Source organism: Varanus komodoensis, unplaced genomic scaffold, assembly GCF_004798865.1.
Source record: "Varanus komodoensis strain SLA01 unplaced genomic scaffold, ASM479886v1 scaffold29_1, whole genome shotgun sequence".
NCBI lineage: Eukaryota > Metazoa > Chordata > Lepidosauria > Squamata > Varanidae > Varanus > Varanus komodoensis.
Window position 1 is genome coordinate 12,430,049 of NW_025335759.1, and position 13,600 is coordinate 12,443,648.

At 52.5% G+C, this 13,600-nt stretch overlaps 1 protein-coding gene across 1 annotated transcript; it reads right to left on the minus strand.

Moving 5' to 3' along the window:
• On the minus strand, window positions 1–12,057 carry SARS2 (seryl-tRNA synthetase 2, mitochondrial). The gene is made up of 16 exons (XM_044435208.1): window positions 11,792–12,057; window positions 11,100–11,195; window positions 10,260–10,289; window positions 9,438–9,578; window positions 9,120–9,174; window positions 8,906–8,969; window positions 5,487–5,592; window positions 5,001–5,048; window positions 4,481–4,589; window positions 3,959–4,004; window positions 3,210–3,297; window positions 2,982–3,094; window positions 1,691–1,784; window positions 1,460–1,552; window positions 1,266–1,331; window positions 1–574 (listed from the first exon to the last, which is right to left on the minus strand). The coding sequence occupies exons 1-16, from the start codon at window positions 12,053–12,055 to the stop codon at window positions 458–460; spliced, it is 1,530 nt and encodes a 509-aa protein (XP_044291143.1). The 5' UTR covers window positions 12,056–12,057; the 3' UTR covers window positions 1–457.
• Window positions 12,058–13,600: the final 1,543 nt, after the last annotated feature.

Consider the following 13,600-nt stretch of genomic DNA (forward strand, 5'->3'; position numbering starts at 1 on the left):
TGGTTTTGCACCAGTGACCTTTATTGAATGCACTGGGGGCCCACGCTTTCCTCAACAGTTCTGCCCGGGAAGGTGGTACCACCCCCCCGAGGACAGGAAGCCACAAAGCAGCGGGCAGTTAAGACAGAGGGTGTCGAAGGGGAGAGCACAGGCTGCGACTATTTGGAGCCGCAGGATCTCGGGGCCCGGTGGAGGACGCCGCCGCTCTCCCCACCCCCCATCACACTGTTGTGGACCAGGAGAGCCACCCAAGATCCAGACACAGCCCTCCCAGAAAGGCCAGGTCGGGGAGGCAGGCCGCACGGGGGACGGTCGCCTCCCTCCGGCGCTCATGCCTGGCTCCCAAGGCCAGCAAAAGCTCCACATTCCTGCAGCCACGGGCTTGTCCTCCTCTCCTGGGGGTCTCGCGAGTGCTCCGTTGTTGTGGACGCTCCAGGGCACCCCTGCATCTGCCCCCTCACTGCTTTTTGGGCTGATTTGGGCCAATGTATTTCAACGGGGTGTAGCTGGGCTTGCGAATGATCTCCGTGCCCATCAGCGGCTGGAGGACTTCCGGCACTCGAACGCTGCCGTCCTGAGAAGGGAGAAGGAACAAAGGCGGGGTTAGGATGCTGTGGACACCTCGTATCTCCTTCCACCGTGGATGGGCCATAAAAGAAGAGAGCGCGCTTCTGTGTAGCCTGAAGTGCCTGATCCTGCCTCATCTTGGAGCTAAGCAGGGTCAGGCCTGGCTGAACTCTGGATGGGGGACTTAAATGATAGGAACCGCTTGGAGAGCTTCAGCTACGGATCCATAGAAATGCAATGCAACAATCATAGATCCGCTACTAACAATAGAATAATAGATCCACTCTGAGCTTCACTGCAAGTTTACAGGGTACAGCAGGCCTTATGCCAGAATCTGATCCAGTCCTGGAATGGATTAATAAGTGACAATTATGAAACTCTTCGAAAATTCTAGGTCTCCAGACACACTGGACAGAGCTGTGGCCGAAGGGCGGTAGAAAAATTAAAGGGGGGATGCCAAAGTCTTCAGGACTGGGGGGGGGGGGGGTTCCAATTGGTGGGCAAAGGCTGGCCCAGGCTTCCAGTGGTCCAGGGGCTTCAGTTCTTTTCCCAGCCGTTGACTTTCCTCTCAGGGCTAAGAAACAGTGCAATCAAAGCAGCTGCATGTGGATTTCCCTGCTCGCTTCACACAGCAGAACCTAGATTTTTCTGAAAGCATCCCACTGACAAAGCCCTAATCAATATTGCTTCAAACAAACCTGGCACTGGTTGGATTCTAGGATGGCGATGAGCATCCGGGGGATGGCGCAGGCAGTGCCGTTGACCTGCCAGAGAACCGAAGAGGCGCTGTGAGCGCTCGGAGGCAACCAGGGGAAGTAGGAAAAGGCGAGATGATCTCTCTTCACCCCCTCACCCCCGCCGCCCCTTCCAGGCTTGCCCAAACCGGGCTTACCGTATGTGCATAAGACAGACTCCCTTGCTGGTCGTAGTACATGATATTCAGCCGCCGGCTCTGGTAGTCTGTGCAGTTGGAGGTGCTGGAAATCTGGGGGGGAGGGGGGCGGGATTGAATGAAATGTGGCCGTCAGAGCAGAGAAGTAAATCTGCACCCCCCCCCCCGGGGCAAACGCAGAAGAGCCTTGCACTGGAAATCCTTTCTACCCAGCAGACTGTCCGCACTCACCTCTCCGTACTTGCCCCGGCCCGGCATCCAGGCCTCAATGTCAAATTTCCGGTAGGCAGGGAGGCCGAGTTCCTGCGTGGGCATATCCAGAACCCTGGCCGTAGAGAGAATGGTCAGACTTGGGGGATGCAGGCCGAGCCCCAACTCGGCTGGCCGGTCCGGATGCTGAACCAGACGCCCCTTCTCTGCCGGGGCTGCCGCTGGGGGGAAACTGCCCCACGGACCCGCAGTCTGCATTAAATTATTCTGGAAGCCCTGTGGCCAGCTGCCACGTGCTCACGGCCTGGCTCTTTCCCCCGGTTTCTTTCTTTTTTTGCTATAGATAAAAACATGTATGATATTGTTCTGTTTTGAAGGGGAAGAGCTGCATTTTCCTTGGCCTCTCTCAAAACGTATTTCCTACTAGATTTTAGCACAATTCCTTGCTGCACTGAAGCCAGCGCAGATGCCAGTGGAGGCCGGGGAAGCTCTGCCAAGTGCCTCGGAGGAGTGGCAAGCCTGAGCGGAAACGATTCCCCGTGGCAGATTCATTTTAACAGCTACGGGCAGCTGGCTGGGGTGGGGAGGTTGGGTGCACCCCTGGAATGGACCCAGTTAAGCCGGTGGAGCCGTGGCAGCGCAGAAGCGGTGGCAGCTGACACGCAAGGCCCGGGACCAGGCCGTCCGCAAGGTCCTGCGCTCGCTGCGGAAGGGAGGCAGCTCAGCGGTTAAGCAGCGGCGTTGCGGGCAAAGAGCCCCAAGTTCAGGGCCTGGCTCCCCAAGCAGGCCTGGGAAAAGCACTGTGCTGGGACTCTCGGGTGTTACGGGCTGAGGCGAGGTGTTTTGAGGCGCTGGGGAGGAAGGCTGAGCCCGAGTGCAGCTGCGGGCCAGGGCAGGTCACCCGGAACGAGACGGGCCACAGCCCTGGCCTGGAACGGGAGCTTCCGCGGATTCCGTCCCATTGCTGCGAAGCGGCACCCGGAGCTGCCCAGGTGGCGCACAGGAAGGGCTCCTTCCAGGAGAGAAACTGTTGGGAGGGGACGGCGTTCTCCCACCCTGTCCCAGCGGGCCCTTTGAGCATCCGCGAGGCTGCCTCCTTTTTCCCTTCCAGAGGAGGCGGCCCGAGGTTCATGCTCTGTACTGCACGCCCGCCTTGCAGGCCTGTCGTCTGGCGGACGGGTGGGAGGGGCCAACGCCCCAGCAGCCCAGCCCCAAGCCTTCCCCCGTGGCACGACGACGTGCTCCAACAAGCCCCCGTGACGAGCGCTAGCACGGCCATGGTGGTCCTGCAAGGCGCACTGTCCCCGCTCACTTGTAGTGCAGGCCCAGCTCAGAGAAGATCTCCTTCTGCACAGCCAGAAACTCCTCCAGCAAGGCGGTGCTCTCCAGCCCAGTCTCGTTCGCAGTGACCCCAAACATTTCCACCTGGTCGGAGAGGGAGGGAGGGAAAGGTTTGTTAGTGAGGGTGGCGGGTGATCGGAAAGGGGAAAGGTGCGAGATGCATGCGTGCGCGGACGGGCACGGAACTTGGAGGTCCCACCTTGGTGAACTGGTGCACTCGGTACAGCCCCCAGGGCTCCTTGCCAGTATCCGTTTCAGCCCTGTAGCACGTGCTGCAACACACCGTCCTGCCGACACAGGAAGAGGTACGTTCAAGGGCGCTTGCTCGGAGGTTAGTCCCGAGATCAACCTGTCCTTACCTCCTCCTTCCCCTGGCTCTAGCCCCAAGTTTTATTGTACGCACCTTGGAGGAGAGCTCTGTTCTCGATACCTTCATGATGCCACCTGCACACCCACACTGACCGTGCTGCAACAGACCCCAGGCTGATGCCCCAGGCTGCAGCCACAGCTGCTGAGAAACAGAGCGGCGCAGGGGGCTCAAGCTGGAGGGGCCTGTAGGCCACCGCGTCTGGTCCATCGCTCAGCAGAAGCATCCGCTCAAGGCACCCCGGGCAGAGGGTGGTCTGATCTGTGTCCGTCCGTCCTGCACGCTCTGGATAGGGTAGCTTACTGTGTCAGAGGAACCCTCTCAGTGTCTTGTTTACAGCTGCTGATTGGGTGAACCAGCCCCACTGAAGAAGCCATTGTTCTGGGTTCGCACACAACAACAACCCACAATCCAACGAAACATGCTGAACTGAACTACAGAGTGCTGTTTTGTGGAAACCAGGTCAAAATCTGGAACGCTTGTGATTCTAGAGGCAGGTGGCTATCGCACAGTGCTTGGGATTTTGAACAGGTGCAGAGCAGCACCTGAATGTGCCAGGAAAAGCCGCAGAAGCGGTTTACCTGATTGGCGTGTCTTTCAGGTCCACGGCATGATCCATGAAGTACCCTGGTGGGAACGAAAGGCAGGAGAAGTGAATCTGGGTGAGAACGGGGGGCACACTTCCCCAAGAGCTCCCACTTTTTCTCCACGGCTCCAATCCTCCTCCCCAGCTCATGCTAACATACACTTTACAACCAGGAGAAAGACAGCCCTTTGCAACTACCAGCTTATCCCTATTAAGCACATAAGAACTTATTTTTAATAGTCAAACATGACTTTAATTATAATTATTTTGTACTGCATTGACCACCATTGTCTTCTCCCCCAAAAACTGTTTGTCTTCTGCCCTCTCCTTACACTATCACAGTAACATTTTTTAAAATTAAGTTAATCACCAAAAATTGTTTCAAAAAACAACTCCAAACCTAGGAAGGTTCTCCCTCCACACACAACCAAAGAGGTCATTTCACTGGGGAAATTTAGACATGGCACTGAAGGTTCTCTACCGCACATAGCTTAGCACTCAACCCTTCTGGTGGTACCTGCAATTCCGACCTCAGATGTGCCAGCCAGACTCAGGTCTTCAAAGCGGGAGGGGTCTATGGTGTACAACATGGTGGAGCTGGAATCGGGAAGCATGCCACAGCCCTCCTGGGAAGCAGAAAGGCTCTGGCGTTAAACATGAGCACTCGCCACCCAGAGCATCAGGTCTGTAGGCTCAGATGAGCCCCGAGGGCCTGTTCCAGGAGGACAAAAAGCCCACAGCGATCCGGGGCAGAGAAGAAAGGAGGAGGACTGACCGACAGACACAGACCTGCCTGGAAAACAGACATTTTGCCCCCCAAGCCACTCTGCCTCCACTATGGTGCCGCACGCCAGGCTCCCGCGCAAGCGGACGGGGTGCGTATGCTTTGGCCTTCCACTCTTGTCGTTCCTCTCCGTGGGTTCTGCTGGCTAAGGCTGATGGGAGATGTAAGCCAAAGTATCTGGAGGGCTCGCCCACCCATTTCAAGGCCTAACCTACACGCAACGTTGAAAAGGGGAAGGGGGGGGGATGCTTACGAACACAGCTCCTTTCAGCAAGTCTGGAACAACCATTGGAATGAAGCCCTAGAGAGCGACAGAGAAGACAGAGAGTTGCAGAAACGCTGCTTGGCCCGTGGCTTCCAGGAGCCCACAAAAGGAAAGCAGTGCGATGACTCCTCCCTCTGCTCCGAGTAGAACAGTAGGCAAGCCAGTAGCAGGGCCAGGAAGAGAGGGGAACCCTGGAATCCCCGCACAAAGCAAGGTGGGAGCAGGCCTTCCAGATGGCCAAATCGGGCTACACCCACCAAGGGGGGTGGAATCGGGGGTTCTGACCGCAACCGATTCCTCAGTCCCCCCGAAGACCCATCTGGGAAATCCAAAGCCGGGTCTCGGAGCCCCGCTTGCCTCGCCAGCTTGCTTCACCTTCCAGCCCTCCAGGTGGCAGCAAAGCCTCAGCGGCCCTGCCTCCGGACAGCTCTGGGGAGCTCTCTGGGCCGCCAGCTGCTCCAGGGCCCTCCGTACCTTTTTTATCAGCTTGTTGAGGGCGAACTGCACCAGGGCCTGCTGCAGCATGGCCCCCGCCCCACGGAGGTAGTAGGACCGGTAGCCTGAGATGTGCGACAGACGCCTGGGAAGAGCAGGAAGAGAAGTGGAACTAGACTGGGGTGTTTCTCGAGGTGTTTCAGGTGGCGCTCTCACCTGTGCAGTCTTCTCAGCTTCGGGGCCGAGGGCTTGGGCGAGATGGACTTTTAGGCCCCTCCAACCCAGATGAAGGCCAAGCGCATCAGGGACCCTCACCCGCCGTCCCCGGCAGACAGAAGCGCCTCCCGGCAGAGCTGCGAAGGGCCAAACCCCCTCGTGCCCGTGAATGACCCAGACGGAGCAGAGCGAGGGCGAGTGTCGAGGCCACCTGGCCACATGTTGGCACGACCCCGCCAGCAGCAGCCACGTGCAAGCCAGGCTCTGGCGCAGAGTGAGAGAAGCTTGGCACGTGGCCCCCAGGACCCTTCCCAAACAGGCGTTTTGCCCCCAGGCCACAAGTAACACTCCTGCTTTAAGAAGGCTCAGCCACAGGTCTCCTCTTCGTCTCTCGCTTCAGTGGGGACGCTCACCAGAAAAGGTGTGCTTCTCTCTGCATCCCTTCCCACACCACACCAATATCGGGCAGGTAAAAAACTCCTCCTTTAGGTTGGTACTTAGTGGCCAGGATTAAGCAGGGATGGGTTAGCTTTCACTTAAATGTGTATTTTATTGTTATGCTGTTTAATTCGTTACCGACCACATGTCCCCAAGAAGAGGCAAACGGGAATGTGATTTAACCAAACGTGAAATGATCGTATCAGCCTACCTGGCATTATTTTGCTTGTTAAAAAAGCACACTCCCCACTTCAAACAGAAACATCATGAGGCAGAAAACAACTTATTAACAAGTCTGTTACTTCAAAACATGCAAGCCCAAGAGGAAATGTGCATTTAAAAACCAGACCAACAAACAACAGGTTACATGCCCGACATTCAGATCTGTGCCTAGCCAGAAGGACCCAGACCAGGACTGGCGGCCACTTGGAATGTCCTGCCCACGCCCTGCATCTCTCCAGCGCCCAGGACAAAACCGCCCTTCTCCCACGACAGAAGGGCAGCCCAAGGCCCAGAGCTCTGTGGGAGGGGGAGGAAGCAGCCAGCTGGTGGAAAATGCCCAAGGCCAAACCGACCATCTCAAAGGCCACCCATGAAATATTTATTCCTGCTCTGGGAAAGAGAGGGGCTCCCAATCAACTAATGGGCGACTGCAGAGCCTGAACAGCTGCTTGGGGCACGAGCCAGCGGCCTTCCCGCGCTGCCCTTTGTTTTGCCCGAATCACATTCAGAGCCCTGGAACTTGACACCTGCTGGAGCCTCACTTCTCCAGCTGTCCTTGTGTGAGCGCACGCCCGGCAATTCCCCCAGCGCCTTTTCAGGGGGCGAAGAGGCCACAGTGAAAGTGGAGGCTGGGTCAGAAACATCACCCCTGCCTCAGGTCTTGCTCACAGGGTCTAGGTCAAGCCCTACCTAGTACCCTCCAGGTGTGTTGGGACTACAGTTCCCAAAGTCCCCAGCCACGGATGGTGCAGTCTAATGCATGGGAGGGCAGCAGGACGGCCAAGGCGGTTCACAGGCCAGCCTAGTGCAGGTGAGCACACCCACCTGCAGTGCAAACCACAATTGGCTCAAACCAGACTCTGAGAACGCACTTCTCGCCGTGGCTGCAAGCAAAGGCAGCCCGGTGTGTGATCCTCAGCGTGTGTTTCACCTCCCACCGCCATGAGGAAGCTGCTGCGCTCTTGATTGTATGTGCCGTCGAGTCGTCACCGACGTGCGGAGACCCTAAGAGTCAAAGCTCCCCGAGTGACGGCCCTGCTCAGCCCCTGTAAATTCAAGGCTGTGGCTTCCTGTATGGGGTCAACCCACCCCTATCTGGGCTTCTATACTAGGGTTAGTCTTTAAGTCAGTTATTTTGAGGTCTTAGTCGAATCACTGGTTCAGGGCAGATTTCAAGAGGCTGTAAGATTTTGCGGGATGAAGCATCACCCATGACTTCAGGCACCAGAAGTGTGGGCAGCGAGTCCTGCTGCAGTTTACATGATTGCTTGTCTGGAGCCCCTCATCACTCCACCGCTGCACGAGTTTGCTCTGGACTCTGCTCTGCGTGAGCTCAGTCATGGGTTGTGAGGAGGGGGAAGCGGGGATAATGGGGGAATGACAGAGGCCGCAATTCGGTTACTAATGACAGATTGAGTATTCGAAAACGATTTGATAAAAAGCTTTTGCTGCACATGCATTACTCATGGCTTTTTGTTCACGTTAAAAACATTTGCTCAACGCACAAACAAAAGACAGAAAAGCAAACACAGTAAAGGGCAGGGCGTGTGGAAGCGGAGAAAATACTTTGTATGAGGAGCTCGTACTCTGCCTGACAACTCTGAAGTCTTTATTTTGCTTTACATTTTCCTAGGCAGCCACTCTGTATTATAAAGTTCGAAATCAACGTTTTGGAAATACATTTACGAGGAGCAACCAAACTGGTACAAAAGGTTAAGTTCTCCAGTACTATTTACCAGGCTGGTGGTAAAAAGCAGGGATGGGAGAAGAACAAGAAAATCCCCGATGGCTACAGTCTGATTTCTGGACTTCTATTTTCTTTCTCCACCCACTGCTATTTACCCCCTAGCCTGCTCCAGAGTAGTGGCGACCTTGAAAGCCCTCCAACTGTTACAGCACTTGGACAATTCTTCTAAATGAATTGCTAAACTGCGGATTTTGGATTTTTTCCCCTCAGGTAGCAGCGAGCCTCTCTTTGGTCGTATTACTTATTATCTGACTTCAACAGGCAGGGTGTCTGGGGGCTCTAAAAAGCTTCCAGTATAGGAAACTGTCCCATACCGGGCCACTCCATTGAGTCTCCAAGGCCAGCCTTTTCTACCCCACTACTAGCATCAGCCCCGCCGGAGTTCAGGCAGGGCTCTCTCCCATTTGGGAGGGCTGGAAACCAGACCTGCTCTGCACACAAAACGTGTTTTTTTGTCAGTGAGCTATCGCCCTTACTCTAAGTATGGGATTAATACTGGCTAATACAGTAAAATAATTACTGGCTAATGAATATCAGTGGAACCGACAGAAAGATGCAGGGAAAACTTGTATTTTCCAGAGCGCGGGGGAGTTTTAAGCTGAACAATGTTCAGACATTAATTCTTGAGATTTCTCTGCCCACAGGTGGCGCTGTGGCTTTATCTGACACTGCAGGAAAATGAATCCAACTCTCCCACTGCCCCCCACCAGTCCATCCCTGCCCAGTGGTTTCTTTCAAGCACAATGCCCTCTATTGCTCTGTACTGGGGTAGGACAGGAAAGGCTGTTTTGACAGAACCCTCGCAAGGATGAAAACAAAAGCTTCTCACACAAACCTTTGCCTTATGATATCCAGCTCTTCTCCAATTTCCAGGTGTTCTCTCACATTGAAGTCAAAGGCTGTTTCCAAAAAAGTGTGTGGCAAAAAGACGTAAGCCAAGAATAGGTAGGAATCCAACCGATCGGCTTGTAAGATGCAGGCAGGAAAGGAGCGGGTGACTCTACCCACAGGCCCACGGATGGCTGAGGGCTTGTCTTCCTACTCCTCACCTGGTTTTTCTCCAACTGTCTCCATCACCCGTGCTTGGCTCTCATCCCCGACAGGCTGTGGGGGGAAGAGACCAGAGGTTGGCACACAGTGACACTGCCCCTATTTCTGCCCCACCGCCTCTCCAACACCACAAGGCACACGCATGCAAGGACAGCCAACACTCAGCCTGTCTTACCAAGAGGAGAAGACTGGCTTAAGAGATTCTCAGCCCAACCAGGGACATTCACTCATCCAAAGGGCGTTTTGCGGGGCCTTTCAGGCAGAGGCTCCAGACCTAAGCTCCCAATCTCCAAAGTTCTGCTCCGTTTTACTCTTACCACTTCTGGATGAGTCCTGTTGGGCAGCTTGAGGGCAAGCAAGTAGTATTTTTCATCCAATTCTGTCTCCTTGTGGCGCAATGTGTTAAGATGAAGGCGGAGCTCTCTCCCCTGGTTCCGCAAAGCATTGTAAACAGGGTGCTGGAAGGGGAAAAGGTGATCAGATCCGAGAGTGCAGGGATTAAAGGATTCTGTTTAGAATCCAGATCCAAACCTCTAACAGCAGCAGGAAAAGGAGATTTACTCTGAAGTTATTTATTAACACTACTTATGGACCACTTTGATATAATAAAATCTCTAAGAGTGTTACATAAATTTTAACATTATATTTAAACCACTATTAAAAACTACTTCTACAATAACAGCTCAAAATTATGCAATCGGAAAAATCGGAGCTGCATTTGGAAAGCCAGGGTGGTGTAGGGATTAAAATGCTAGGCTGGGATCTGGCAGATCTGGGTTCTCCAGGTCTGTCCTCACATGGCTATGAAGCTCACTGGGTAATTTTGGACCAGTCACTGACTCTTGGCCTAATTTACTTCACAGAGGACTGAATGGAGAAGAGGAGGATAGTGCAAGCTGCCTTGGATTTCTTGCAAGAGGAAAAAAACAAGATGGAAATAAAATTATACATAGTATGACTGACTGTAAATAATTACAAGTCAGAGAAAACCTGGGTGAACAAGTCCATTTACAGATGGCTGAAGCATATTACACCTTTTGGCCTTCTGAACTGCATCAGGACAGTTTTCAGAGCATGGGGGCACTGCCATGCAAATACTCAACTGTTAAGGTCACAAAAAAGGAAAAAATAAGTCTTACTGAATTTAAAGTACTGCTGTCTTGGATTTTCTGGAAAGAGAAGAGAAAATATTCTTTGAAGAATCTCCCAAAAGAAAACATTGTAATAACTATCAGTAATTTAATGCTATGCAATTCAGAATGCCTGGAAATATTTCTGCCTATACACAAGGTACAAGTTTACAAACAATCAGCACACCAGATTCTGTGATCGTTTCAAGCAACCAGTTCCCCCCTTCCTGACCTAAAAAGCCCTCTCTCTAAACATCAAGTCAGGTTTCCAGCCCTCATAATTCAGACAGAAGCAAAACTGCTGGCTTCATCTTATTTTTATTTCATACCATTTTATTTTTGGTTTTAATGTTTGCACTGTATGTCTCTTAATGTATTATTCCTCACACACAGAACTTTGGCTGTTGGACCATCTAAAGGACAATTAATACATAAGTAAAATGCTAGGTATTATATAGAAGATGGGTAGGCGATGTGATGCTCTCGGATACCAATGAAGCTCTGGACACTTTTCCTGATATTCCCCAAGGTGCTCCACCCATCTAATGTCTTATTTGAGGTGATTAACATATTTTCTCACCAGCTGTGGGCTCAAAGGAATGGCTCAGTGTGTCAAGTTCAAATCCCACCTCTGCACTGGAGTCGCTATTTGGAGTAAGTTACTTGTACTTTGGCTACAGCAGCCATTTCATCCAAGTCAGTTTGTCAGACTGATCCAAAGGGATGCCTACTATGATGTTAAAAAGGGACATGCACCCAACTACCTATGTTGTATGTTTCTTTATACAAATTTTCTGCAACAGGGGCTCCAGGAGTTACTCCATGACCGTTGATGTCTGATGGACTCACCAGAAGATTCCGCACTTCTTCAGCGATTTTCCTTCTCTCAGTATCAGCTTTTGCAATCTCTTCTTGCACCGCAACCAGTTGTTGCCAAATAGCCACCTGGCAGGCATTGGAAGGAGAGAAAAACATAAAACAGAGCACAGACCATTAACAGTTTAACAAGGTGATCCAGGAAGAGAGAAGGCACACGAATACATGAGCGGTTTGCTTCATGACCCCTATAATATTGCAAGGGGGATAGTGAGTTTTATGGTATGAGTCCAAAGCATGGCTTTAGGGATCCTTCCAAAGATGCGTGAGAGCCAAAGAGATGCTGCTTTTTGGCCTGGCAGGGCTCCTTTATCATTAACCTCTTTTACAGAGCACCATTCTCGGTAGGAAAACCTGCCTGGTCCCAGTTCTGTACACAGAACCATCCGAAATAAGTGCTAGGTCTTGAAGATGCCTACCTACTGCAACGGAAAGACAAAGCACCCATGTCACAGTCCTCCACCCTATGTTGAAATGTACTATAGTTCTGTTACTATAGTGATAATTTCTAAAATTGCATTTATACATTTAAATCTGCATATGCACATTTTATGCAAAGGACTTCCTCTACGAGGAGCCAAGTCACCCAGGGCGCACAGGATCCAGCCCCTCTCCATCCGGCAAAGCCCCAGTGCGAGTCCCTCCTCCTCCTCCCGCGCACGTACAATCTCGCGCAAGTCCCGCGGCCCGAGCAGCCCTTTGCGCGTCTCCAGCTCCCGCTCCGCCTCGCCCAGCTGCGCCTTCAGCGCCGCCACGTCTAGCTGCGGCCGCGCCGTCCACCCGACCCGCACGTGCTCGTACAAGCGGCTTCTTGCGCCGGCCGGGGCGGCGCTGCTGCTCTCCGTCCGCAGGAGCGACGGATGCGACCCTCGGCGCAGCGCCCGCCAGTGCGAACCCAGGCCTCGAGCGAACACCCTGGGAGCCGCCATGTTGGCCGATCACGTGAGACGCGGAGCGCCGGCCAATGAGCACGCGCCTCTCGTCTCGCTTCCGCCTGCGGGCTCCGCTTGCCCCGCCTCGGCTCGGTGCGGTTGCCATGGAGAGGAAGAGCCCTCTTGGGCCCCGATCCTGGGGAGGTCTAGGCAGAGAAAAGGGCGCGCAACTCCTGCGGTCTGCTGGGAAATGCTGGGAGTTGTAGGATCTTTTTTCGCGCTAGATCTGCCCAGGATTGCATCCTCAATGCATGCTTGGGCGTTTCATACTGATTCACATTTATTTATTTATTTAGTAAACGTCTATGCCGCCCCATTCGCCACAGCCTCGGGGCGGCTTACAACAATAAATAAATACGTATAATCATATAAAAACAATATAATTGGAAACGCCCTGGCCAAAGATATAAAATATTTCTGATTCCCTGCGTTTGAACGCTTTGTAACATGGCTGAGGCTTTAACTTGCGTTTTATTTTCTTTATTTTCTTTATTTTCTTTTATACAGCAACCTTCACAAAAAGTCTCAGGACGATCAAAATATAATTTTAAACATACAAATTGATATCAATATGTTTATGCAGAGCTAAACAAGGAAAGCCTGGGGACTGACTTTTCGAGGAAAATTGCTTCATTATCCATCAACATACAACATTTATTTACCACGCCCTTACAGTATATTATGTGTCCATCTGCATCATGGCAGAATCATCCTAGAATGCAAACAATTGGATGCAAACAGGGAGTGGAGCACTTCTCAGGAAACTTCCTGGGATCTAGCCTGAATCTGGTGTGCAGCAGTTTGTTCCATGCCCTACACTCAAGGACGAGAGAGAAAAGGTCTTTTCCTTCATCTTTGAGATGGCCACTGAGGTGCTTGTGAAATGCTATCGCCTCCCCTCCCAGGCTTCTCTTCTTGAGGCTGACAAGGCCCAGCTCTCAGCCTCTCACCGCAGGGCTTAATTTCTAGACCCTTGTTGCCCCCCTCTGAACCCCTTCTAGTGCACTCGAATGGGATGCTGGAAGTTTTAGGATCCTCCCTTCTCTAAACATGCATTGGGTAGCACCCTTGCAATTGTCTCTAAAGGGTTATGGCCCATTTTAGTCTAATTTAAATCTGGTCATAGGGGCTGGAAAGGAGCACGGCTAGCAGGAAAGAAATGGGGAGCTAAACAGGATGGGGGGCAGTGGGACTGGAGGCTTGGAGGGAGGAGGAAACAGCGAAGCTACAGGGGCTACAGGGGAGAGAAAGAGCAAGGCTAGGGGGTTGTGAGGGAGAAGGAGGAGGCAGCCCCGGCATTTTCTGGGATTTTTCTTAAAATAACATCTTTGAAGGGCAAGGGGGGAGCTTGTAGGCGCCATTGGAAACCATGGGGCATCCACAGAGTCATGTGGACTGCCCTTGCCTTTCCATGCAATGCCTCGCTATGCAGAATGCAATCCTATTGAGTTGAGGGGGCTTACTCCTGAGTAAGTGGGACCAGGTTTGAAGCCTACATTTTAACTTTAGTGAGGAAACAGTTGCAAAAGAATGTAAATTATA

What these genes read in the sequence shown, in the direction of transcription:
- SARS2 (XM_044435208.1), bottom strand. Translation starts at nt 12,055, where the DNA reads ATGGCGGCTCCCAGGGTGTTCGCTCGAGGCCTGGGTTCGCACTGGCGG. An exon ending in ACAGGACTCATCCAGAAGTG is followed by an intron (nt 9,175 to 9,437) that starts GTAAGAGTAAAA and finishes TTCCCCCCACAG; the next exon opens with CCTGTCGGGGATGAGAGCCA. An exon ending in ATCTGAGGTCGGAATTGCAG is followed by an intron (nt 4,005 to 4,480) that starts GTACCACCAGAA and finishes CGTTCCCACCAG; the next exon opens with GGTACTTCATGGATCATGCC.